Here is a 27982-nt window from a genome sequence, read left to right on the forward strand (position 1 = left end):
TGGATGCAGAAATTCTCAATAAATATCAGCAAACTGAATCCTCCAATACATTAAGAGAATCATTCACCATGCTCAAGTGGGATTTATTCCTTGGTTGCAAGGGTGGTTCAGTATTTGCGAATCAATCAACGTGATATACCACATTAAGAAAATAAAGGATAAGAGCCGTATGATCATTTCAATAGATACAGAAAAAACATTTGACAAAGTACAGCTTCCATTCATGATAAAAACCCTCAACAAAGTAGGTTTAGAGGGAACACACCTCAACAGAATAAAGGTCATACATGAAAAAACCCACAGCTAATATCGTCCTCCATGGAGAGAAACCAAGAGGTTTTCCTCTACAGTCAAGAACAAGACAGGATGTCCACCCTCATCACTGTTATTTAACATAGTACTGGAAGTCCTTGCCATAACAATCAGACAATAAGAAGGAAAAAAGGCATCCAAAATCATGGAGGAAGTAGTAAAACTTCCACTATTTGCAGATGACATGATACTCTTTATAGAAAACCCAAAAGACTCATCCAAAAAACTGCAAGAACTGATACATGCATTCAGTAATGTTGCAGAACACAAAGTCAATGTACAGAAATCTGTTGCATTTCTTTTTTTAAAAGTAGGCTCCATGCCCAATGCGGGGTTTGAACTCATAACCCTGAGATCGTGACTTAAGTCAGACGCTCTACTGACTGAGCCACCGAGGCACCCCATTACATTTCTATACACCAATAATGAAGCAGCAGGAAGAAAAATCAAGGAATCAGTCCCATTTACAATTGTATAAAAAAAAGTAATATCTCTAGGAATAAACCTAATAACTAAAGAGGTGAAAAACCTATAATCTGAAAACTATAAAACACTGATGAAAGAAACTGCAGATGACACAAAGAAATGAAAAACATTCTGTACTCATGGATTGGAACAACAAATACTGTTAAGATATCTATACTACTCGACTGATGAATCAAGACCTGTATCCCTGAAACAAATACATTGTATGTTAATTTTTTTTAAGTTTTCTATACTACCCAAAGTAATCTACACATTTAATGCAATCCCTATGAAAACACCACCAGCATTTTTCACAGAGCTAGAACAAACACTCCTAAAATTTGTACGGAACCACAGAAGACCCTGAATAGCCAGAGCAACCTTGAAAAAGCAAAGTGAAAGAGAAGGCATCACAATTACGGGCTTCAAGTTATATTACAAAGCTGTAGTGATCAAAACAGTATGGTACTGGCACAAAAATAGCCACATAGAGCAATGGGAAAAAATAGAAAACACAGAAATAAACCCACAACTACATGGTCAATTAATCTTTGGCAAAGCAGGAAGACTATCCATTGGGAAAAAGCATTTTCAACAAGTGAACAGCTACATGCAAAAGAATGAAACTGGACCATTTTCTTACACCATACACAAAAATAAATTCAAGATAAAGACCTAAATGTGAAACAGGAAACGATCAAAATCCTAGCGGAGAACACAGGCAGTAACCTCTTTGACCATGGTCATAGCAACTTCTTTCTAGTTATGTCTCCTGAAGCAAGGGAAGCAAAAGCAAAAATCAACTGTTCAGACTTCATCAAAATGAAAAACTTCTGCACAGTGAAGGAAACAACAAAACCAAAAGGCAACCTACGGAATGAGAGAATGTATTTGCAAATGACATATCTGATAACGGGTCAGTATCCAAAATGTGACTTCTAAAAGGCAACATCCAGGGGTGCCTGGGTGGCTCAGTGGGTTAAAGCCTCTGCTTTCGGCTCAGGTCATGATCCCAGGGTCCTGGGATCAAGCCCCAAGTTGGGCTCTCTGCTCAGCAGGGAGCCTGTTTTCCTTCCTCTCTCTCTGCCTGCCTCTCTGCCTGCTTGTGATCTCTGTGTGTCAAGTAAATTTTAAAAAAAATTAAAAGGCAACATCCAAAAGGAAAAATAATGCAGTTAAAAATGGGTAAAAAACATGAATAGACGTTTTTCTAAAGAAGACCTACAGATGGCCAACAGATAAATGAGAAGATGCTCAACATCACCTACCAGGCAAATACAAATCAAAACTACGGTGAGACATGACCTCACACCTATCAGAATGGCTAAAATCAACAACACAAGAAAGAACAGGTGTTGGTGAGGATGCAGAGAAAGGGAGCCCTCTTGCACTGTTGGCAGGAATGCAAACTGGTGCAACCACTCTAGAGAACAGTATGGAGGTTCCTCAAAAAGTTAAAAACAGAATTACCCTACGATCCAGCAATTGCACTAGTAGGCATTTACCCAAAGAATATAAAAACACTAATTCAAAAGGATACATGCACCCCAATGTTTATAACAATGTTGTCTACAATAGCCAAACTATGGAAACAGCCAGTGTCCATCAACTGATAATGGATAAAGAAGAGGTGGTATACATATACAATGGCTTATTACTCAGCCCCAAAAAAGAATAAAATCTTGCCATTTGCAATGACAAATAGAGTAGTAGAGAGTATTATATTAAGCAAAGTAAGTCAGAGAAAAATACCATGTAATTTCACTTATATGTGGAATTTAAGAAACAAAACAAATGAGCAAAGGGAACAAAAAGAGAGGCAAACCCATAAACAGACTTTTTTCAAAAAGATTTTATTTATTTGAGAGAGAAAGAGAAAGCATAAGTTGGGGGGGAGGAGCAGAGGGAGAAGGAGAAGCAGACTCCCCACTGAGCAGGGAGCCTGACACTGGGCTTGATCTCATGACCAGGAGATCATGATCTGGGGCTGAAGGCAGACGCTTAACCGACTGAGCCACCCAGGTGCCCCAAGAAACAGACTCTTCACTATAGAGAACAAACTGATGGTTGGTTTCCAGAGGGGAGGTGAGTATGGGGGGATGGGTGAAATAGGTGATGGGGATTAAGGAGTGCACTTGTGATGAGCACCGGGTGATGTGTGGAAGTGTTAATTTACTGTATTGTGCACCGAAAACTAACACTGTATGTTTACTGGAATTAAAATAAAAATGGAAAAAATGAACAAATTAAAACTGAAAAAAGAAAAGAGATCCAAATATATATGTTGTCTTAAACTCCCATCTTAGAGTTTGGTCAGCTAGGTGTTTGGAAGGAATTTTTCACTGTAGTGCTAAGCCTGAAGTGGTAATTTCATGCCCTGAGCATGAGAGGAGTGGGAAGAATGAAGATCCAGCCCATTTTAAAGCACCAGGCCCCTTAGCACTCAGTTCCTTCTCTATTCCCTGGATCAAATGAACTGTGGCGTTAACTCCTGTTATCAGCTAAAAAGCAGGTGTTTGTGTAACCTAGGGTGACCAGATGACAATTTAAAAAGGTGTTGGCAGAGGGGGAGTGGAATCAGAAAGGACTGTGGCACTCTTTGTTCTCTTAGGTTCTTTTGGGATGAACTCTTCTATGTATGTTTTTCAGAGTTCTGATCAGCATGTGTACATGCTGTTTTCTGTTTTCATTTAACATTTTACATTCTGCTTCCCACTTGTGCAGTGCATGTAATTGTCATCTTTAATGGCTGGGTAACATTCCATTGTATTGAATAGCATGATAGTTCTTAGGACTGGGCTCATTTCTCTAAGCAGATATAAAAGGCTTGCTGTTTCTTAGCACCAGAGGTCTATTTTAGTTCCTGGAAGTGGAGACTAGCATGAGCGTGGGATTGCATGGGATTCTTGAGTCATCCTCACGCAGCACAGTTTGAGTGCTTTGTTAACATCACTCAGCCCACCACCCGACAGCAGAGCTTTCTGGGCTCCCTGGACCTGAGCCGTGCACTTCAGAGGCATAGGGATGGAAATACAAGCCCCCCGACTCTCACAACCCCCAGCTGATACTATCTCTGTGCCAACAGCAAAAAGTTCTTGTCCTTTCTCACTCACCTGGGATAGCTCCACCTGTTTCACATAGAGATACGAGAGAAAAGGCAAGGAGAGTGGGAGGACGGATTATTATAGCTAAAGAAGTTAAGGTGCAGGTCAGAGGTGCCATGGCTAAGATCTTTGAGGAACACCTATGAAAAATGAAGTAGGATGGGATGATTTCCAGCCCTCACTCTCTATATCTCATTCCTGTCAGAAATTCCAGTTTGGGTCATCCAATAAAGGGTTAAATGGGATTTGAGACAAAGCAGTGAATCCAGGCTTGACCTCTATGCCACCCATGGCCAAGAGCATTTTATGGTTAAGAATGCTGGTTGGCAAGATTCTCCTGAGAAGAGTGTTATATTCAGTGCGCTTGGTTAAATCTCACTAGTAGCCAACTGCCTTGAAAATGAGTGATTCTAATTGGTTATTGGGAGGGAAGAGTGATATTCAAAACACAACTGGTATGGCCCAAGCACCAAACACTCAAACGGTCAGGGATTTATGGCTATGTTGGCTACTACTGGTTTCCATGCTCTAATGCTAATCCCTGTTTTTTCTGAACTCTTGCTGTGTACTCATTATATGACCTGTGTTCTGCAGATAGCACTGGATAGGATACCAGTATTGCTGAAAGGGTACTCCTGGCAGCTAGAAACAACATATAAATGAAGAGTGGTGAGCAGATGCCAGGAGTTGAAAACCATTCCAAACAGAGGGACTCCCCCCACCCACCTGTGCATATTGAATTCTCTAGTCTGAAAACCTGGGCCTGTCCTGCCAGACAAAATCAACAAGTGCTCAGAGCCATGTGGGGCTTGTTGAATGATGGACCAAGGTCTTTTGCTCACAAAGTGCCTCTGAAATGGAGGCAAGCTTTAAAAGTCCTAGAGGAGGGAGGCCAAGACCCTGACAATGAAAGGAGAGAAACTCCTAAGGCAGCCACTTGCCTGAAAGAAAATTTGCCTCTGAGGGTCAAGAAACTATCCTTAAGCTAGGTCTTGGGCTGCCATGCTGAGACATAGATTTTAAGACTTCTTTGGCACATCTGGATGTTCAAAGACAAGGATATGGGAGGCAGTGGTTAGCAGTGGTTATATAGTTACCCTAAATTCTCCATGCTCTTTTCACATTAGAATCCAAAGCATCTCTGTTTGGGTGGTTCTTTATAGAGAAGAGGATGCCTTTCCCAGAAGTGGGGGTGTAGCTGTCTAATGATCTAAGCTTCTCCCCTAATCATAATAATAGCCTCTAACATTTAATGAGCTACTTAATATGTGCCAGGCACTATGTGAAATATTTTTATGTGGATTTCCCCCTTTGATCCTGACAACAACTCTGTGAGGTAGGTACTCTTAATTCTGTCTTCCTGGGGGAAATTGCCAAGGTTACCCAGCTTGATATGGGATTTGGAAAGTACAGTAACAGCCTGCAGCAACAAAATTAAAATTCACTCAAAAAATAAATAGAGGTATGCAGGCTGTATTTGGGGGGATATTCTTGAAATAACTGTGATTAATGGATTCTATGTAAGAAAAATTTGGTTGACACTCAGGAACACATACATTGTACAAAGGGAAGCATGCCAATATACTGAAATGTGGATTTATCAGGTTGTTTCAACTTAAATTCCCCAACTTGCCCACATTCATAGGTAGCACTCCCGCCCCCTTTTAACCACACTTCCCTCTTGGCTGAGAAAGCATGCGTGTCTCATAAACATACATGCTGTAAAGACAAATGTGGGTGATCCAGTTTTCTTAAGAACCCAAGTTTGTTGAATTACATTTCCTGTTTGATAAAACTCATCTTCAGTAGAGCTATTTGCTGACTTGCTGGGTGAGAATAATTGTCAACAGAATTCTCCAGTGACATTAGTCAAGTTGGAGGAAAGTAGGTGGGTCGAGAGTGGCCATGGAAGACCCAAGGAGGAAGCAGTATATTTGGACTAGAAAGATACAGTACTGGCTTGGGCACACAGGAGATGTGGATTTTAAGAGCAGCTCTGTTAATGGTCAGCTGTGCAATCTTGGGGAAGTCACTTAACCTCTCTGTACCCTAGACTTCTCATCTATTTAACAACTGAGGTTGGACTAGAGGCTCTGTAAGGTTACTTCCAGCTCCATGACTAATAGGCTGAGCCTCAGTCAGAAGCCTATCAAACATCCACAAGTGGGGGGCGCCTGGGTGGCTCAGTCAGTTGGGTGTCTGCCTCCCGCTCAGGGTATGATCTCGGGGTCCTGGGACCGAGCCCCATGTTGGGTTCCCTGCTCATCCGGGAATCTGCTTGTCCTTTGCCCTCTGCCCCTCTCCCCTCTCATTTTCTCTCTCTCAAATAAATAAAATCTTAAAAAAAAAAAAAGATTCAGGGGTGCCTGGGTGGCTCGGTTGGTTAAGCATCTGCCTTTGGCTCAGGTCATGATCCGTGGGTGCTGGGATCAAGCCCTGCATGGGGCTCCCTGCTTAGTGGGGAGCCTGCTTCTCCCTCCCCCTCTGCCTGCTGCTCCTCCTGCTTGTGGTCTCTCTCCGTCAAATAAATAAAAGAATAAAATTTAAAAAAAATCCAGAAGGTGCCTCGGGTGGTTCTTTTGGAGATAAGGCCTGGTGTAATGTATAATAACAAATGATGCAGGCTTAGACAGTGTCAGGCACTCTAGATGGGGTTGTAAGACTGATCATTCTGTGCGAGGTTTCTATACTTCAGAAACAGTTAGGGGCTAGTTGAGGGAGCATAAGGTAAGAGTTAAGAGCATGAGTTCTGGAGTTGGATCTTAGTTTGAAAACCAGTTCTGCCACTTCCTCATGGGTGCCCTGGGACAAATGATTTGACCTCGATAAATGTCAGTTCCTGCTTCTGTAAGATGACAAAAGCAATACTATGTAAGCACTTAGCCCAGCACCTGGCCAAACAGAAGTACTCAGTCACCACATCTGCCACAGCTATTAGTGTACTTATCCCTATCAAAGTTAATTCTCCTGACTTGGGCATGGCTACACTTCACTTTTCCTGGATGTAGCTTTTCCTTTCTGCATGGAATCTGAGAAGAGCATAAACAAATCTTTCTGGCCTGCCACCTTCTCTAGAGTCAGATCTGGATTCAAATCCCTGCTCCGCTTCTTACAGGGTGTGGGACCTCGGGCAAGTCATTTAACTTGTCTGCTCCTTAGCTCCTGCATTTGGGAAAATGCAGGTGGGTCTACCGCCCACCCTTAAGGGTTGTTGTGCATAAGATGATGAATGTGAAGAACTTAGGCCTGTGCCTAAGGCCTGAGGTCCAGAAGGCACCCTATCAATGTGGTAAAAGTAATAGTTGTAGGAATAGTAAATACTACCACCACCTTCCTTGGGATTATCAGAGGGTTGAATGTGTACAAGCTCATACAGCATTTGCATACCTAATCCAAGTGTTGGGAGAGGCAGCCATTGCCGTTTCTTGGAGCGATAGTGAGGGAATTGTTGCCACAGGCTCCACAGACCATGGCTGGCCATTTAAAACCAAGGTGTTTTTTTGTTTTTGTTTTTTTTCTGGAGGCATGACAAAATGATTCAGTAGGACACAGTTCTCAGCAGCGAAGTTCTATTTATTTCTACCAGTCCCCTTACACCCAAGAACCTCAGGGGGGGGAGAATGGAATTCCAACCTGACCCTTTACTTCTAAGGCTCAATTTCAGTTGGTCACCCATGACTTATTGTTCATGGGCTTCATGAGGAGCACCCAGGGGCAGAGACGTAACATCTCTGTTCTTCTTTGCCAAAAGTCATCTTCGTTCTCAAATGGATGCCGCCTAACTTTTCTTGAGCCTCTTGGGGCAGGTGTAAGCTTCACTTGACAGAAGGTAGGAACAATGGGAGTCCACAGGGATGTGATGTTAAAGTAGGTGGACTTGTAGGTAGGGGGGACTTTAGTGGTATTAACAAATAGAAATGAAAAAACTGAGCAGTCCTGATGGTTCTTAGAGATGAGCCTATTTACTGAGGGAATGATAGGAGATTTTTTTTTATTTCCCTCCATTTTTCTCTTGTACTCTGTTAAAAGTCTGATAAGAGAAAGAAAACAGTGAGTCACTGCAAAGTGAAGCTAAGCACCAGGTTTCCTGTCTTTCCCAGATCACTCCCGGTTGGGAGGGTGTTGGCCCCTACACCCAACAGGGGTGTAGACTGCATCCCTCCAGACACCTGCCCTCTGCCCTGGCCTCATACTTTCAATCAGTCTTGCCCTCTTCCCTCTCCCCTTCATGGAATACTAACCACAGGATCCAAAGGCTTCTTCACAGGGATTTTCCAGTAACATCTCTTCTGTGTCCCATGTCTCCAGTTTTTTTTTTGCCTTGGGTTCTGAGATTATAGAAATGAAAAATGAATTTCAGTTTTGGACAGAGATTTAGGGGTAATTCCTCACATCTAGAAAAATACTTCCTCTCCATGTCTACCAGATTTCTTCCACTCAGCTCTTATCCTCACCCCTTGTCCCCGGAGCAGTGCCTTTCTCCTCCTCAGTGGCCCTGGCCAAGGCTAGGCCCCTCCGTATAGGTAGAACAACCCAAGGCTCTGGGGTGGCCTGAACGGCTAGATCCCTTGGAGAGCAGAGGTGACATAATATTGACAGTTGACTATCATGGACAGTGGGGTCCCAAGAAACACTGGAAAGGAGTGGCCATTAACAACAATGGGCCTTCAAGGTCTCACAGTTTTTTTTTTTAAAATGCCTTTATTGTATTAGGAATGATTGTATATGCTTATTAGAAAAACTAGAATTTCCAAAAAACCATACATCCAGAGAAAGTCACCTAGGCCTTTTATTCCTCAAAATCACCTAATATCTCACCCCTAGAGAAAACCACTGCTGTTTTGGTGATTTCCCTTCAGATATTCTGTGCATGTGTACATATCATGCTGAACATGCTAGACTCTGATTTACCATTTTCTCTAGCAAAATATCAGGCTATGGAAAACTTTCCATGTCAGTAAATATTATGCCAATAATATTATGTCTTGTAATGTCTGCATAGTATTCAATTGTATGAATGCACCATAATTTATTTAGCCATTTCCCACTATTAGTCCTTTAGCTTGTTTCCAACTTTGAGCTGTTGTACACAATATTGGGTTTCCACATTTAAAAAAAAGATTTTATTTATTTATTTGACAGAGAGATCACAAGTAGGCAGAGAGGCAGGCAGAGAGAGAGAGGGGAGGAAGCAGGCTCCCTGCTGAGCAGAGAGCCCGATGCAAGGCTTGATCCCAGGACCCCAGGACCATGACCAGAGCCAAAGGCAGAGGCTTTAACCCCCACTGAGCCACCCAGGCACCTGGGTTTCCACATTTTTAACATGGAATGTGTGTGTGTGTGTACACACCCAACTTTAAGTGGAATGTGTGTATATGTATATGTATATGTATACACACATACACACACATACATATTGAGAGAGGGAGACAGACAACCAAACTACTCACCATAAAGGTTGTATCAATTTGTACTTCGACCACTGGAAATCATAACCTTTAAGATAACCTGATAGCTGTGCAAAGATCTTGTGTCAGCCAGTGCTGGAGTGCTGGGAGATCTTACTGGGCTACCAGAGGGTAGTCCCCAAGCACTCTCCCTCTACCTCACCTGCTTCTTCTACCCACCAACCATAGTATGAGAAAAGAGTTTCCAACTCAAAATAGGAATACTCTTTTATAAATTATGAGAGAAGGCCTATATTTTCTTTTCTATCTTTTCTTTTCTGACTAACCACTGGTCCAGCATTACCTTCAAAAAGATCATTGACAATTGGAGCTGGGGTCTGCAAGTCATCACTTTGATTGTAGCAAAGCTCAGTAGTGTTCCGAGTTCTGTTTCCACCAGAGCATTCACCTTCCTCCATGGGTTCATCTAAAGCAAACGTTACTGATATATTCTTTTTAGGCCTTAATCTTATACCTTCTTTCTGTACAGCAAGAAGATGGAGGGGGGAAAAAAGTCAGTTGTTGCTCTGACAGTTCAGGGATTGGTCCCTGGGGCAGTAACATTTAAAGAGCCACTTACCTGTAGGATTGGCTTTAGGGGCCTAGTTTCCACTGAGTGTTGTCCTATATGATGTCTTTTTTCTTTGGACATTCCCATCCTGGTAGCAAAGCTGGGGAAGAGAGGAAAGACAGAGCAATAGCAAAATAGACACACTTCAGCCTCCTTAATTGAATGTAGCTATGACCCTATCCCTGCTATATGCCTTTGGACATTGGAGGGTAAGAGAGAGCAAGAGAACATTTAGGTCTTTTATTCTTCTAAACCTTAATCAACTCCTGTTTTTTTTTTCCTTTTTCTTCTTTTCCATATTCCTGTTGTCCCTCATCTTTCCTAATTACTGGGAGGAACAGAGAACTTAAAGCAGAGAATGTAGAGTAGATTTACGACTCTTTGCCACAGAATGTTTCAATCAGCTTCTTAAGGAGCTCATGTTCCTTTTCTCCTCTGCGTGGCAAACCAGGCAACAGGAACCTTGTTTTGCAGATGCTCTAATACCGATAGGTTTGGCTTTACCTTTCTACAACGCATTCCACTAACACGAGGGGAGGGTAGGTCTAACAACTTTGGAATGTTCATGGTCATTGCCCTAGCCCCATTTGGGTCAACTGATCTGGAAACACTTGCTCAGCATAGCACAGAATCCAAACACCACCCAGGCCTCCCTGCGTACACTGAAGACTGACTCCTGCATCTGTTCTTATTAGTACACCTAATAGAGGCGCTCAGTACCTGTCTGATGAGCATCTTTCCCCAGAGCCTCTGGTGCCCTTGGAGGTTGGGATGCTCAAGGTGAGTGCCTGTTGGCGAGTACACAGCTCATCATACTTATCCCCAATGGCAGCTAATAGCCAGCGCAGCCCTTCAATTATGGGCTGATGGTTCCTTTTTTGTAGGTTTTTGATGGCTGAACAGGGTTCCTGTGACAGAAAGAGAAGAGAAGGCTCTAACCCAAGGGACTGGAACCCTTGAGCCCAAAGTCCGAATTATTCTCAGCCAAGAGCAGAGGTACCCTTAAGCTCTGCTATGCCTATAGAGGCTCTCAGACTTCCTAGGAGATACCCAGGACCCACCCCTGAGAAGGTAAACAAAAAGAGAAGAGTTAAGGTCCTTTAATAAAGTGATTGTGGTGTCATGTCCTGGATGTGTGACGTTGGGCAAGTCACTCATAGCCTCTGAGCCTTAGCTTTCTTGTCCGTAAAATGAGGCTATTGAAACTTCTAATTGTACAGAGCTATTTTGAAGGCCTAATGAGAAAACAGATGTGAAAATGTCTTAAGAATGCATTATTTACTGTCAGTGTTGAGTCAGAAATCATCACTGTAGATGTTGCCTGTGGGGGAGAGGCTTTGCCTGAGACCCAGCAGATGGGGCTGATTATGGAATGGGTCAGGGGATGCATCAGCTGGACTCAAGAGGGTGAGAGGGAGGGAGGGGAGGAAGGGGAGTTGATACTTACCACTCGGCACAGGGACTTGTTCTCATTCACTAGCCTTTCTAGGAGTAGATATTCAATAATATCACAAGGTAGGAGGGCATCCTTCTTGTCTTGTTTGTTTGCCAGGCTAGAGCAGGGCATAGGAGAGAGGAAGGGAAGAGAAGAGGAAGAGTGTAACAGAAATTGAGGCCAAGGGCAAGCAAAGAAGGGAAGGAGGAGGAGAACCAATCAAATCTAGTACAACTACTGTATATACAGGAACTAGCTTTAAAAACATAACCAATGGGGGGCACCTGGGTGGCTCAGTGGGTTAAGCCTCTGCCTTTGGCTCAGGTCATGATCCCAGGGTCCTGGGATCGAGCCCCGAGTACGGCTCTCTGCTCAGCAGGGAGTCTGCTTCCCCCGCCCCCTCTGCCTGCCTCTCTGCCTACTTGTGTTCTCTCTCTCTCTCTGTCAAAAAAAATAAATAAATAAAATCTTAAAAAAAAATAACCAATGGGATGAGGCAGAAATGTTTCTAGCCAACTCTAAGTGGAGAAAAGAAGAGGACAGATAATTTGAATTCAAGATAATCCCCTGGCCTCACTTCTCTCTTCCTCTACTCTGTGCCATCAAACTTGAATTAGAATGGCTAACTGGGATATGAATAGAATTGGAGTTTTTAACACACCCTCCCAACCTCTGTTCAGGCTTGAATTGGGGGTACTAATGAGGAATGAAAAAAACAAAAAGGGAGCGAGGGAAGGGTGAGGAACGATGGACCACCAGAATTACCACCCTGGAATGAATGCTAGTTATATAACTCTTGGGTAGTTGGTGAGAGGAGGAGTCCATTGATATCAATTATACAAAACAGGAGTTGTTTTCTGCCACCTTCTCAGGGTCAGAGACGGAAAGTGGCTTTTGAAAACTGCCCCCAGAGGACTGGCCCACTTCCTTTCACTGAGCTGAAGGGAAGAGGAGGTCACGCTGGGTGTGACAAAGGGACCACCCTTCCTGCCTACTTCTCTTCTGAGGATACATGGGAAGGGGGAATTGGGCACAAAAGCATAGGCTTACAGTAGGAGAGGTTTCCCTGCCACTCTTTTATCAGCCAGCAGATGTGTCATGATGATCTTCACTTCTTGCATGCGGCCTAAGTCACTGGAATCCAGGACAAAAACAAGTCCATGTGCCTGTGCATAGTAGTTTGGCCAGATTTCTCGGCCCTTCATGTCTCCATTCAGGTCATAGATGGAAACTTCATACTCATCCAGCAAGAGTGTAATCAGTTCAGGTTTCATACAATTGTCCATTCTACTGGGAAGTACTAGCAGCCACAAAGCAAGGGAATAGAGTTAGACATAAGAATTTGGTTAGCAATGATCTGAACCTTGGCCAGAGCCTGCTCTGAGGAATCCAACTGAGGCGTCTTGCCATTCTGCTCACACTCATGGATTCATCTTCCTCAACCAGCACTTGGTCATGCTACCCTTTCCTGGCTCAGTAGCCTTCAGTGAATACCCACTGCTCCCAGGATAGAATACTGGCCCCTTTGCCTCCTAACCTTCCAGACCTGACACCAGTCACACAACCACTTTCTTCCTCCCTCTGCTCCTTGGCTAGTGTTCTTCCCATACCACAAGAATGCCATGCTCTGTTTTGCCCTGGGCCTTCACAACATGCTATTCCCACCGCTTAGAACACTCTCACACTACTCTCTGTTTGCTTAGTGTCTTTAAAAAAAAAATACATCAATTTAGGGGCATCTGGGTGGCTCAGTGTGTTGAGCCTGTGCCTTCAGCTCAGGTCATGGTCTCAGGGTCCCGGGATTGAGCCCTGCATTGGGCTCTCTACTCAGCAGGGAGCCTGCTCCCTCCCTTCTCTCTGCCTGCCTCTCTGCCTACTTGTGATCTCTCTCTGTCAAATAAAGAAATAAAATCTTTAAAAAATATATCAGTTTAGATTGTGTTGCCTCTAGGAATTTTTCCCTAACTCACACCATCATCTGCCAGGCTAGACAAGGTGCCTTTCTTCTAGGCTTACCACTCACAGCACATATTAGTGTTATAAAGTCTATGATTTTATTATCTGAGTTCTAAACTACAACAGGACAGGAACCCTTTCAGTTCTGTTCACCATTGTATTCGTGATGCTGAGCACAGAAGCTGGCACACAGCTGGCAGAACAGATATTTGTTGAATGAATTTTGGTGAATGAATGAATGAATGAATGAATGAACGAACGAACAAGGGGCCGTTTTCTCCCAGCCTTTCTTCAAGGCCTACCTCAAGTACCACTATTTTTTAGGAAGCCTCTCTGACCTGTCCATTTGTCATTTCTCTCGTTTTTATTGAGCATGTGGTCTAGTGAACTGGTTCTTAACCTCATTCCGTGTGTATCCTGTCTTCCCAACTAAAATGTAAGCTCTGTCAGGGAGGGGCTCCGCATTACCTTACATATAGTAGGTACTTAACAAATGTTTATGGTGCCTATTACTGTGGATGAAAGTATGAAGTCCTCTTTCTCATATCTCCTCCGAGAAACCATTCCAAACTCAGATGCATTTACTGTTTTAAGGCTATGGCCAGGGCATAGAATCCCATAGAGTGTTCCATACCTCTTTCAGCTCCCATAGAAATGCAGTTCAAAACGACAGTTTTATACACATTGCAGTCTTTTGAACTCACAGTCCAACCTGGCTCTCTCCCCACATTAGTAGTAAAATGATTTTTATAGATTCTCTATACTCATACCTGGGAGTTTTAACACCAGAATCAGCAGCTTCTTATTTATATATAGTCTTAGATCTACCTATGACACTTTCCATGAGATTGCCAGAACGAGCCATTTAGCTGAGACATTAGTAAGATGCTTTCAAATCTTCGGAAATGTATACTATACACATATTTACGTGTGTGTGTGTGTGTGTGTGTGTGTGTGTATAATATATATATAATCTATATTATATTATCTATATTATCTATATAATATATATTATCATTACATTTTCATGTTAGTCAATGATCTTTTTAATTATAGTTTTCAGATAACAGTTTTCAGTCACAACTTTGATATGGCATTTGCTATGTATTAGATTACTTAAAAATAGTGAGTGAATAGGTTGAAATTCCATAGGTAATTTTTTAATCTTATTTCCTGCATCCAGGCAAGATTTTTTTTAAGAAATTTTTTTAAAAGATTTTATTTATTTATTTGAGAGAGAATGAGTGAGAGAGAGCATGAGAGAGGAGAAGGTCAGAGGGAGAAGCAGACTCCCCAAGGAGCTGGGAGCCCAATGCGGGACTCGATCCTGAAAGTCCAGGATCATGACCTGAGCCAAAGGCAGTCGCTCAACCAATTGAGCCACCCAGGTGCCCTAGGCAAGATTTATATCATTATTTTCTCTGTCAGAGCAAAACATTTTCCCTAGTTTCTTTTTTTTTTCTTTTTACTTGAAACCTTACCAGTTCCTTCCATAATGCAATCTATTGTTGGTGAACCTTAGAAGACATGAGAAGTTGTTTCCTGATAATTTAAATTTCTTTTATTTCCGCTATTAATTTGTAAACTCTCTGAGGACAGGCACTGAGTCTAATTTATCTCTACATTCTTTTTTTTATAAAGATTTTATTTATTCATTTGACAGACAGAGATCACAAGTAGGCAGAGAGGCAGGCAGAGAGAGAGGAAGGGAAGCAGGCTACCTGCTGAGCAGAGAGCCAGACTCGGGGCTCAATTCCAGGACCCTGAGATCATGACCTGAGCTGAAGGCAGAGGCTTTAACCCACTGAGCCACCCAGGCACGCTTATATCTACATTCTAAAGCACAGTCTGGGGACTCTGATTCAGAGATAAATAGAGGTGATCGTGAAGTCCTACTTTATACCAAATAAATCAGAACCTCTATGTTTGGGACCAGGCATTTGTATGTTTAACAAACTCCTATAGTGAAGAAAATCCCCAGGTGATTTTTCTGTACTTTTAAGCTTGAGACTCACAGCCTTAGAGAGCAATGAAACTCATGCCTGTTGTGTCTCAGCATCATCTGGTGTGCTTGTTAAGATTTTATATCTGTGGGCCCACCCAGACCAAAGTATCAGAACCTCCAGGCACCTGGGTCAGTAGGTGTGAAATCCCCCTAGGTGATTCTGAGTTTAGGCTCTCAGTACTCACTATGCTCAAAGGATCACCTGTGGAGCTTTTAAACCCTGTGATAGTAGGCCTCATTCTTTGAAGGTTTGATGCCACAGATCTGGATTGGGGCTTAAGCATTTTTTTTTTTTAAAGCTCCCCAGGTAACTGAAAGCTATTGCTGGATTTGAGAGGCACTGCTCTAAATGCCCTCATTTAGGGCAGCTGCCCATGCTCATGTTTGGGTTTCTTGTCCCCATGGGACCATGCCAGGCAGAACAGTTATAGTGAATGGTGTCATAGATAATAATGGCTTATATCCCAAAAATATTTTGTAGCTGGTATCTTCAAATGTTCACACAAGTTAGAACTTGTAGATTGAAATTTCTTCCTAGGTTATTGTTTGTTCTTGGCAATCATAAACATCTGCAGGAGCAGGGGAGGCGAGCTATTGCATTTTGGGTACTAGATTGACTCTGGTTGTCCTGCATGGCCAAAGATGGCCCTCGACAGCCTTCAGATTGTGACATCAGTGACACTTTGCTTCTTCACCATTCAAAACTATTCTTTGAATGAAGTCACAACCATATACCTATTGGCTTATGAAGCAGCCCCAAGGTAGTCACCAAGCACAAGGCAAGTTATACAGTAACACATCAAATAGACTATAGGCTCTTTCCTTGAGGAATTAGAACGAAAAGCAGGCACGGTTCTCACAGACAAAATAGCACATGGCTAATTGCAAGATGAATGCTTCCCAAAGCTGGCTGGCCATCAGGAACACCTGGGGAGTTTTTAAAAGATGGATTCCCAGGACCCACCCAGACTGGATGGGAATCTGGGGCTGGGGTTGAGTTTGGGCTCTAAAAATTATCCCCACTTTCATCAGTAATCTTGTGATTTATCCTGGCTCCTTGATTTTCCTGCTACCCCTTACCTTTTTACCATTTCTGCCTATCAGAGAACTGGGAGAGGTAGTGTGTCAAGTTTGCTGCCTATAAGGGGAAAGGACCGGGGAGGGGGAGGATGGAGAAGGTGTAAAGAGGCAGCATGTTGCCTGAGGAGAATGGGGGAGAACATTCCACAACTATTGAGTACCTGCCCGAAGATACTAAAAGCACAGAGACTAAAGATACAGAGCTGAAAAGATCTGTAACTTCTCAAGAGACTCACAGTCCAGGGGAAGGACTTGCTGTCATGCAGTGATGTCGTAAGTGCAAGCTAGAGAGAGGCACAGAATAGAGCAGGAGCTGAGGAAGGAGGCGCTGGGCATTAGGGATGACCCAGGTCAAGCTGGGGCCAAGTGTAGGCTTGTGTCTGAGGGCATTTGATTAAGCAGTTAGATAATGAAGTGGATGAATTGTTAGGTAGTGAGACAGCATGTATAGAGTGTGGGCATGTGAACTAGAATGCTATGATCACGGAGGAGTGGCAAATAATTTGTTTTGGCTTTATCAGGGGGCAAATGCAGAGAGGGTGAGAAAATGAAGCTGGAGGAGAAGTCAAGGACCAAATCATGGAGGACCTTGTGTGCTGCTGAAGAATTTAAATTTTGTTTTGATGATAAAGGGAAGGCTTTGGTTTTGAGCAGGGAAGTGCCATGGTCAGATTTTTGCATTAGATCCTTCAGGCAACTGTGTGCATTGAGAACTGGGTGTACAACTAGAGATGGCAAGATCAGCCAGCAGGCAGTCACTGTAGTTCAAGGAGATTGATGCAGGCTTCCAGTAAACAAGTGACAGAGGAGTCAGGTGAGCCGTTGCCTGTACTTTGCTGAGGGCCCAGGTTATGTAAAGCTCAGCCACATCATCACACCCCTTTTTCTGTTTTATACACTTAAATGGAGGTCATCCTATGCTGGGCTCCCTACTTGGCTGACCAGCAGTTAGATGGGTCTTCGCAACTAGAATAGTTGTTCCCTGAAATTCTGTGTAACTACTGCTTGAAATGTCAAGGTATTAAACTGGAGATTTGGTATTAAGCGTGCATGCCTCTGAACTGACAACATTTCTCAAGCTCCAACCCTCTATATTAACTGTCACAAAGAGTTTCATGTTATTAAACTTCTTCATCATCCCACACTTGTCTCTCTTATCTAGACCAAATTCCACTTTAATTGAGTTCTGAAACTAGACACTGTTTGAAACATGCTATCCTTTATAATTGACTGCAGTACTTTACATAGTTTGAGCTCATTCATACTGACACTATGAGAGGACCTTCAATTAGGATGTCTTGTAAAGGGAGAGGCGACAGACATTACATAAACAGGCTGATTGTACCTGAGGAATGTGTGTGTGTGTGTGTGTGTGTGTGTGTGTGTGTGTGTGTGTGCGCGCGCGCGCGTTTGTGTTGGGAAGTGATTATCTTCAAAAGACGGAACCTGAGGGCCATGAAGTAAGGCTAGGAAGAAAGGAATGATTATTTAATTGGCCCCTGGGGACCATAGGAAACCTAAACCAGAATATAATGCTCTTAATTCCTTACATCTTTGGAAAGCCTCCACAAGAACAGTTTTGCCTGAGTTGTCCAATCCAATGATAATGATGGTCACATTCCTGGAAATAGAAAAGAAAAATGAGCCAAAGCCTTAAAAAGCACTGTTAGTTCTTAGGGTAAACAAAGAATTCTATTCTTCATTGATGTTTGAGGCTCTGCCTGTAGGAGTCTCAATGCATCTACCATAAAAAGCACAGCCAAGGTGGTAGAAAGTGGCATGGGAACCCCTTCCTAAAGCCTCCAAGGATGCATTTATTCCCTGACTTACTTGCCTTGTAGAATTGGCCATCCTCCCCCAACCTTGCCTCCAATCTTGCAGACGTTGCTTAATCACATTCCCTTATAATATATATCATGAAGATTCGTCCCTTGAGGGACTTTGGGCCAATACACTGGAGGAAATGGAATATGTCTAGAGAAATAATTGCAATATTACCTTCGTGTCTCTTCAGTTGTCTTTAGCCGAGACCAGCAAGAGGTCAGCAGCCGGAACATGATTCAGCTTGGTTCTTTAATATTAAGGGAAACAGATAAATGAAAAATCAGCCCCATTATTAACACTGAGCCTCAGTCATCTTAGGACTTCACAGGTGCTAATAAAGTCTTAAGTCAGAAGTCCATAACTTCATGCTATCCAACCTTGTCTACAAATGTCATAGAGGGAGAAATGTAATTCTCAACTCCACTGGAAGGTACCTGCAAAGTGGGAGGAATTTCTTATTAAAGCAACCCACCATGGGCATGATAACATCAGTTATGGCCTGTCCCTTTAGCCATAGTTCATCCCTGTTAGGAATATCTCCATTCAGTCCTGGGTGGGGGTGGGGTGTGCAGCAAAACCTTGGAGAAGAACCAGATTAGATTTTAAGAAGGACCTATTGGGAGATCCAAGTGACAACTATCCACTGGGCTTGGTTCTTTTATTGCTTTCTGCTTCAAATATGTATGTATTGATGACCCACTGTCATAGATTTCATACAATTTCTAGAACTGTAAGGGACCTTAGAGATCACCTAGTCTAACAGATTTCAAACATCAGTGCAGGTACCCCACCCTTTAAGATTCTAGGTTGCTGCATAAGCTCCCCTGGTGGTTTCAAAGTGCAGTGATATTTGGAAGTGATCACATAAGTAAAAAGGGCAATTTAGACAATCACTTCAATGTTTATCCATGTAGTAGTGTGTATTAGTATTTTGTTCCTTTTTCTGGTTGAATAATATTTTGCTGTGTGGATATACCACAGTTTGCTTATCCATTCACCAGTTGATGGGCATTTGGATTGTTTCTACTTTTTGGATCGTATGAATAATGGTGCTGGTGTTTTCAGCTCTCTTGGGTCTATACCGAGGAGTGGAATTGCTGGGTCATATGATAACTCTATGTTTAACCTTTTAAACCTTTTTGAACCTTTTGAAGACATGTCAGACTGTTTTCCAAAGTGGCGGCAACATTTTACTCTCCCACCAGCAGTGCAGATGATTTCCACTTTATCCACATCCTCACCAACACTTATTGTTGTCTGTTTATAGTTATCCTAGTGGGTGTGAAGTGGTATCTGATTGTGGTTTTGATTTACATTTTCCTGTTGACTAATTATATTGGATCCCAGAGCTGGGGGAAGTTCCCACTGAGTTAAACACTTCAACTGATACTTCAGATGGGCTTTGCCTAGCTACCTCATGAGCACAGGGCATGTCCAACTTATCATGGATAACGTAACAAGGTTCTGCAGAGTCAGTCCCTATTTTGGAGAATTGCCATTACCAAATAGAGACTCATAGTTCATAGCACTACTTAGAGTACAGTTTATTCCCTAGGAAAATCGTTTGGTTCCCCATAAGGACCTCCTGGAGAATGGCTGTGGCTTATGCCTGATGAAAGGGAAACCTTATATATGGCTTGTGATCAAATCCAGCCTTATTCCCACTTTGCTCCTGAAGCTGAAAAGACCTGGAGCCTGAAAACACCAGAGCCTAATTATCTGGGTTCCACAATAGCCATCTCCCTTTGAAATGAGACCAGTAGCAGCTTCATGTCTATGTCCTGATAACTGGCCAAACTTCCTAGCTTGATCTCACGTTCTCTGTACTTGTTAGTGTCACCAAGAAAAGTCAAACTGACATCACACAAGTCTTTCCTCAAGACCTCTAATGAAGGTTAAATAGGATAAATGAGGAGGAAAACAACTGAGCTAGGGTTTAGTGGTCATTTCTTTCATCTCCAGTGTCTCTCCTAAGTATCCTGGGGTGAAATCACCTAAATTAAGCCTTCATATCTCTTTTCTGTAAATAGAGATAATGACATATTTTGCTTACCTTGAGGTGGTTAATTATTTATCTGATTAGAAGTTGGTTCTTTTTGGATGAAAGACATAAGATATGTAGAGTAATAGGAAGGTGTGTTGAGCTTTCTAGCCTTCTTGCCAGATTAATACAGCTCAGTTGCCTGCTTGTGAAGGGTATGGCGATGGCCTAACAATGGCTGTCAAGGCTCTGACATATCTATGGCAACTACTGCCTGGTTCATAGCAACCAAACCCACATCTTCCTACCTTATATAATTACAGCTAATTACTAAATGAACTTTTAGTCATCATAGTTTTTTTTTCAGTTTACAAAGTATTTATATATATTATACAAACTGTTTTTTATACAAAGTAGATCTTTATTTATATAGAACTTAGTATGTGTCAGCCCTCATGTAAGTACATTATACATATTAACTCATTTAATCTTTATTACAGCATTGACAAAAAGTGGGGGCTGTCATTCCTACTTTTTGGAGATGAGGTTCACATCAAGATTAAATAATTTTCCCAGGGCTACCCAGCTAGTATGTGATAAAGCCAGAATCCAAACCTGGGTGTTCCAGCTTTAGAACCTGTATATTAGGTTAAGGGTCTCACAGGCTGTGTGAATGAGATGCTCCCAGGGACCAAAGAAACTGCATCTGTTCTGGGCCTCTTTGTCTCTTCTGGCCAAACTGTATTTTACTTTGTTTTTGGTGAACTTTTAAAAAATAAACTTCATTTTTAAAAAGATTTTATTTATTTATCTGACGAATAGAGATCACAAGTAGGCAGAGAGGCAGGCGGGGGATGGGGGAAAGCAGGCTCCCTGCTGAGCAGAGAGCCTGATGCGGGGATCAATCCCAGGACCCTGAGATCATGACCTGAGCCCAAGGCAGAGGCTTAACACACTGAGCCACCCAGGCGCACCAGGATGGTTTTAGATAAACAGAAAAATCACAAAGATACTACAGAGATTGCCCATATACCCCACACCCAGTTTCCTCTATTTTTAGCATCCTATGCTAGTATGGTGCATTTTTTCTTACAATTAATGAAGCACTATTCTTTTTTTAATGAATCAATCTATGTATTGGGAAATATAGTTAGTTACATCTTAGAATTTCACTGGAAGCAATATTCTTTAATGCCCTTCTTCTGTTCCAAGATCCCATCTAGACTCCCGTAGTATATTTTGTTGTCAGATCTCCTTAGGCTCCTCTGGGCTGTGACAGTTGCTCAGATTTTGTTTTTGATGACCTTGGCAGGAGTACTGATCAGGTATTTGTAGAATGCTCTTCACTTGGTGTTTGTATACTATTTTTCTCATGAGTAGGCTGGAGTTATGTGTTCTTGGGAGGAAAACCACACAGGGAAAGGCCTTCCTCTTTACATCATATCATGAGTACATGCTACCAACATGATATATTGCTGGTGTTGTTGACTTTGATCACCCAGCTGAGGTGGTGTTTGTCAGGTCTCTCCACTCTAAAGTTACTCTATTCTCCCCTTTCCATACTAGACCCTTTGGAAGAAAGTCACTATGTGCAGCCCACACTTAAGGAATGCGGAGTTGTGCTCCACCTCCTTAAAAGTAGAGTATTTACATAAATTATTTGGGATTCTTCTGTATGGGAAGTTTGTCTATTTTCACTCATTTGTTTATTAAATAATTTATTAATACAATATGGACTCATGGACATTTATTTTATACTTTGAGTTATAATCCAATACTACTTTATTTATTTATTTATTTCTGCTCAAATTGTTCCAACTTTGGCACTGGGCATTCTTTCAGTAGACTCCTGTATCCCTCTGACACACCTCCATCGTTGTGTTTTTCTTTGTTTGTTTGTTTGTTTTAGCACTTCATTGCTTTCTGGCCCTATCAGATGTTTCAGGCTCATCTTCTGTATTCCCTGCCTTAGTCATAGAATCAGCCATTTCTTCGAGGAGTCCTGGATCCTTTCATTAGAGAACGGTCTTAGAAATCAAGATCTGGGTAGTAGATGTGCTCATTGCTACTGATGTGGCATTGCTTCTAGGCCCTCTCAGACGACAGAACAAGGAAATGTATGTTTGTTTACTAACTTGTGTATATACCTATAAATGTTTATGTGACAGTGTTTATGTATAGTGAACTAAATGAGATTGTACTGATGTTTTCAACTCTAACCCATCACCACTTGGATCATTCCAGCCTTTGCCCTTGGCTCATATGTAACCTCCCACTCCAACAATGAGCAACCCAGCTTCCATCATCCATGATCTATTGACTTGATTATTCAATCCCAGTATACATATATAGCAGTATTAGAATTCTTAACTCACACCTGCGAGTAACTTGATCAGCTAGAGTAGAATGCTCTGTGTACTTCCTTTTGCTTTTGCTGTTACAGATTCCACTTATTTGCAAAGTTACTTGGGTCAGTACTTACCCGACTTTCTTCAGTGAAGTTGTTTTGTACATTCGTAATACACATACTCTGCTAAGTTAATTTTATGTGTCAATTTGACTGGGTCACGGGATGCCCATATATTTGGTCAGACATTATTCTAGGTGTTTCTGTGAGAGTGTTTTTGGATGAGATTAACACTTACCTGAGTAGGGGTACATGGGTGGCTGAGTCAGTTAAGCCTCTGCCTTTGGCTCAGGTCACAATCCCGGGGTCCTGGGATCCAGCCATTCATTGAGCTCCCTGCTCGGTGGGAAGCCTGCTTCTCCCTCTCACACCCCCCCCCCCCAATTGTGTTCCCTCTCTCTCAAATAAATAAATAAATAAATAAATCTTTAAAAAACAACAACAACAACAAAACCCATTTACTTGAGTAAAGCAAATTGTGCTCCCCAATCTGTTGGCCTTACTCGATCAGCTAAAGGCCTGAATAGAACAAAAAGGCTGACCCTTTCCCAAGTAAGAGAGGATTCTTCCTATTTGACAGCTTTGGAAATAGGACATTGGCTTTTTTCCTGGACCCTGGAATCATGACCTGAGCCAAAGGCAGATGCTTAACCAACTGAGCCACCCAGATGCTCCTGTGTATAGCTTTCTAAATACACAGGCACTTTTGAGTGCTCTGATTTCCCAAAGGAACTTTTGTCTTGGATTTTTCTCCCAGGAATTTAGGTGGTATATTGATGATATGGCTTATTGATAACCTTCACAGCTGCAGGATTCTGTTTACCTTACAATATTTTTGAGCAATGCCCATCACTTTCTGCCCTGAATGAATTCTGATTTAGGGGAAACAAAGACTAGAACCTTTTTAACTTTTTATTTTGAAATAATCATAGTTTTACAGAAAGTTATATAAATAGTGCAAGGAGGTCCTATGTATTTTTCACCTGGGGTTTCCTATTTTCCCTATTACTGGGGTTCCCTATTTTCCCTATTACTAACAGTAATACCTTATATAACTATAGTACAATATTAGAACCACGAAATTGACATTGACAAAACATATAAACTGTGTTCAGGTTTCACTAGTTTAACACACACTCATTTGTATGTGTATAGTTCTATGCATTTTTTGAAATAACGGCTTTATTGGGACATAATTCACAAACCAGACAATTCTCCAATTTAAAATCTGTAGTTCAGTAGTTATGTTCAAAGAGTTGTGCATCCATTACTGCAATCAATTTTAGAACATTTTGCTGCATCCAATAAGTTTTGGAATGTTGTATTTTCATTTTTATTTGTCTCAAGGTATATTTTGATTTCTCCTTTGCCCCACGTGTTGTTCAGTAGCATGATGTTTAATTTCCACCTATTTGTGAATTTTCCCAGTTTTTTCTGGTAATTGATGTCTAGTTGTATACCATTGTGTTTGGAAAAGTTGCTTGATAAGATTTCAATTTTCTTAAATTTATTGAGACCTTGTTTTGTAGCCTAACATATGATATATCCTGAAGAATGTTCTGTGTGCACTTGAAAAGAATGTGTATTCTGTTGCCCTTGGATGGGATATTCAGTATGTCTATTGAGTCTGGTCCAATGTGTTTAGATGATCTATGCATTGGTGAAATTGAGATATTAAAGTCCCCTACTATTACTGTATTGCTGTCTATTTCTCATTTCAGGTCTGTTAATATATGCTTTATATGTTTAGATATTCTTATGTTGGGTGCATAAATGATTTACAAATGTTATATCCTCTTGTTGGATTGATGCATTTATCATTATGTAATGACATTTTTGTCTCTTATTACAGTCTTTGTCTTAAAGTCTGTATTGTCTGATATAAGTATAGCTATCCCAGGTTCCTTTTGGTTTCCATTTGTATGGAACATCCTTTTCTATCACTTCACTTTCAGTTTCTATGTGTCCTCACATCTGAAGTGAGTCTCTTGTAGGCAGCATATAGACTTTTTCCCCTCATTCAGCCTATGTTTTTGAGCATTTTGTCTATGTTTTTGAGCATTTTGTTTACTTACATTTAAAGAAATTATTGCCATTTTGTTAATTGTTTTCTGGCTGATTTGTAGGTTCTCTGTTTTTTTCTTCTCTTGCTCTCTTCCTTTGTGATTTGATTTTTCTCTGTAGTGGTTTGCTAAGATATCTTTCTCTTTATCTTTTGTCTATCTTTTATAGGTTTTCACTTTGTGGTTACAATGAAGCTTTCATAAAACAACTTATATTCATAACAGTCTGTTTTAAGTTGATAACAACTTAAATTTGACCACATTCTCAATGTTTTTAAAAATTAATTAATTAATTTTTTATTGTGTTATGTTAGTCACCATAAAGCATATCATTAATTTTTGATGTAGTGTTCCAAGATTTGTTGTTTATGGATAATACCCAGTGCTCCATGTAATATGTGCCCTCCTTAATACCCACCACTGGGCCAACCCATCGCCCTCCCTCCTCCCCTCTAAAATCCTCAGTTTTTGATGTCACAATTTACATCTTTTTATCATGTATATCCATTAACAAATTATCGTAGTTATTTTTACTACTTTTGACTTTTAACCTTCATATTAGCTTTATAAGTGATTAACCCATCACTTTGACAACATTAGATTATCCTAAATTTCACTATATATTTACCTTTACCAATAAGATTTGTACTTTCATATGTTTTCCTTTCTTTTAAAGATTTTATTTATTTGACAGAGAGAGACATGGTAAGAGAGGGAACACAAGGAGGGGGAGTGGTAGAGGGAAAAGCAGGCTTACTGCCAATTAGGGAGCCTGATGCAGAGAGCTGGATGTGGGTCCCGATCCCAGGACGCTGGGATCATGACCTGAGCTGAACAGCAGGTGCTTTAACGACTGAGCCACCTAGGCAGCCCTCATATGTTTTCCTATTACTAATGAGCACCCTTTTATTTCAGCTTAAAGAAATATTTTTAACGTTTTTTTAAGGCTGGTCTAGTGGTGATGAACTCCTTTAGCTCTTACTTGGCTGGAAATCTCTCCTTCAATTCTAAAAAATAACTTTGCTGGGTAGGGTATTCTTGGATGAAAGTCACATGCTTTTTATTTCCACCCTCAGCCTTTGCTGCTGCTAATTTACTTTCTGTCTCTATTGATTGCCTATTCTAGACATTTCATATAAGTGGAATCATACAATACATAATCTTTTGTGATATGGTTCTTTCACTTAGCATAATATTTTGAAGATCCATGCATGTTGTAGCATGTATCAGTACTTCATTTTTTATTGCTAAGTAATACTCCAATTTGCTGGATATACCACATTTTGTTTATCCTTTCATCAGTTGCTGGACATTTAGATTGTTTTTATTTTTTTAGTATTAGGAGTAATGCTGTGATGGACATTTATGTATAAATTTGTGTGGGGGACATATCTTTTTATTTCTCTTGATCATATACCTAGGTATGGATTGTATGATAACTGGGTCATATGGTAACTCCATGCTCAACTTTTCAAGGAAATGTCAGATTGTTTTTTTTAATAGACTTTTAAAAAAGATTTTATTTATTTATTTGACACACAGAGAGAGAGAGAGACAGTGAGAGAGGGAACACAAGCTAGGGGAGTGTGAGAGGGAGAAGCAGGTTCCTCACTGACCAGGGATCCTGATGCAGGGCTCAATCCCAGGACCCTGGGATCACGACCTGAACCAAAGACAGACACTTAACCAACTGACACACCCAGATGCCCCCTGCCAGATTGTTTTTTAAAGCAGCTACACCATTTACAATCCCACCATCAGTAGATGAAGGTTCCAATTTTGCCACATCCTTGCCAGCACTGTTTTATGTCCTTCTGATTATAGCTATCCTAGTGGGTGTGAAAAGGTATCTCATTGTGGTTTTGATTTGCATTTCCTTGATGTCTAATGATATTGGGCATCTTTTAATGTTGGCCATTTGGGTATATCTTCTTTGGAGAGTATCTATTTATATCTTTTGTCCATTAAAGAAAATCGGTTATTTGTCTTTTTATAGTTGAGTTGCAAGAGTTATTTATATATTCTGGATTCAAGTCCTTTATTAGATATATAATTTTCAAAATTTCCTTCTATCGTGTGGGTTGCATTTTCACTTCTTTTTAAAAGTCTTTGTTTAGGGGCACCTGGGTGGCTCAGTGGGTTAAAGCCTCTGCCTTCGGCTCAGGTCATGATCCCAGAGTCCTGGGATCCAGCCCTGCATTGGGCTCTCTGCTCGGCAGGGAGCCTGCTTCCCCCTCTCTCTCTGCCTGCCTCTCTGCCTACTTGTGATCTCTCTCTGTCAAATAAATAAATAAAATCTTTTTTTTAAAAAAAGTCTTTGTTTAAATTCTGGTTAGTTAACATAGAGTGTAGTACTAGTTTCAGGTGTACAACATAGCGATGCAGCACTTCCATACATCACCCAGGGCTCACTGCTGAAAGTACCCACCTTAATCCTCATTACCTAGTTCACCTATCCTTCCACCACCACCCCCCTGGTAACCATCAGTTTGTTCTCTATAGTTTAGAGTCTGTTTCTTGGTTTGCCTCTTTCTCTTTTTTTCTCTTTGCTCATTTGTTTTGTTTCTTATATTCCACATATGAGTGAAATCATATGATATTTGTCTTTCTGTGAACTGACTTATTTCACTTAGCATAGTACTCTCTAGCTCCATTCATGTTGCAAATGGCAAGATTTCATTCTTCATTATGGCTGAGTAATAACTTTTTTACTTTCTTAATGGTATCCTTTGTAGCACAAGTTCTAAAATTTGATGTAGTCTAATTTATCTGTTTTTCCTTTCGTTGCTTGTGCTTTTGGTATCACATCTAAGATACCACTGCCTAATCCAAGTTCATGAAAATTAATGCTTATTTTCTTCTAAGAGTTTTAAAATTTTATCCCTTACACTTAGGCCTGTCATCCATTTTAAATTAATTTCTTGTTTTTTTTTTAATTTAACTAAATTCTATGCTCAATGTGGGGCTTGAACTCACAACCCCAAGATCAAGAGTTGCATGCTCTACCAACTGAGCCAGCCAGGCACACCTCAATTGATTTTTATATACGGTATAAGAGGGCTCCAGTTGTATTTGTTTGCAAATGGATATTCAATTGTCCCAAAATTCTGTGCAATTTTAACACATGCATAGATTCATGTATCCACCATCATAATAAAGACCTAGAACTGTTCTGTAACCACAAAGATCCTTGCTACCACTTTATAGTCACAGTCATCTCTCTTCCCATGTCTCTAAATTTTGGCAACTACTTATCTGTTCTCCATCTCTATAATTTTATCATTTAGAATGTCATATAAATGGAATCATACAGTATGTAACATTTTGAGAAT

General features: G+C 41.1%; 1 protein-coding gene across 1 annotated transcript; it reads right to left on the reverse strand.

Annotated features, from left to right (window-relative positions):
• Positions 1-7443: 7443 nt before the first annotated feature.
• ARL13A (ADP ribosylation factor like GTPase 13A) lies at positions 7444-20396 on the reverse strand. Its single transcript, XM_047715900.1, has 10 exons — positions 20253-20396; positions 18374-18446; positions 17926-17996; positions 12385-12634; positions 11347-11452; positions 10620-10807; positions 9909-9999; positions 9633-9810; positions 8123-8209; positions 7444-7911 (listed from the first exon to the last, which is right to left on the reverse strand). The coding sequence occupies exons 2-10, from the start codon at positions 18430-18432 to the stop codon at positions 7904-7906; spliced, it is 1038 nt and encodes a 345-aa protein (XP_047571856.1). The 5' UTR covers positions 18433-18446; positions 20253-20396; the 3' UTR covers positions 7444-7903.
• Positions 20397-27982: the final 7586 nt, after the last annotated feature.

The sequence above is a fragment of the Lutra lutra genome, chromosome X, assembly GCF_902655055.1.
Source record: "Lutra lutra chromosome X, mLutLut1.2, whole genome shotgun sequence".
Classification (NCBI taxonomy): domain Eukaryota; kingdom Metazoa; phylum Chordata; class Mammalia; order Carnivora; family Mustelidae; genus Lutra; species Lutra lutra.

Excerpts from the sequence above, each read along its gene's own strand:
- ARL13A (XM_047715900.1), bottom strand. The coding sequence starts at position 18,432 with ATGTTCCGGCTGCTGACCTCTTGCTGGTCTCGGCTAAAGACAACTGAA. Across the intron at positions 9,811-9,908 it reads CCCTAAAGCCAATCCTACAG|AAAGAAGGTATAAGATTAAG; the intron begins GTAAGTGGCTCT and ends CTTGCTGTACAG. Across the intron at positions 8,210-9,632 it reads TGTCAATGATCTTTTTGAAG|AACCCAAGGCAAAAAAAAAA; the intron begins GTAATGCTGGAC and ends CTATAATCTCAG.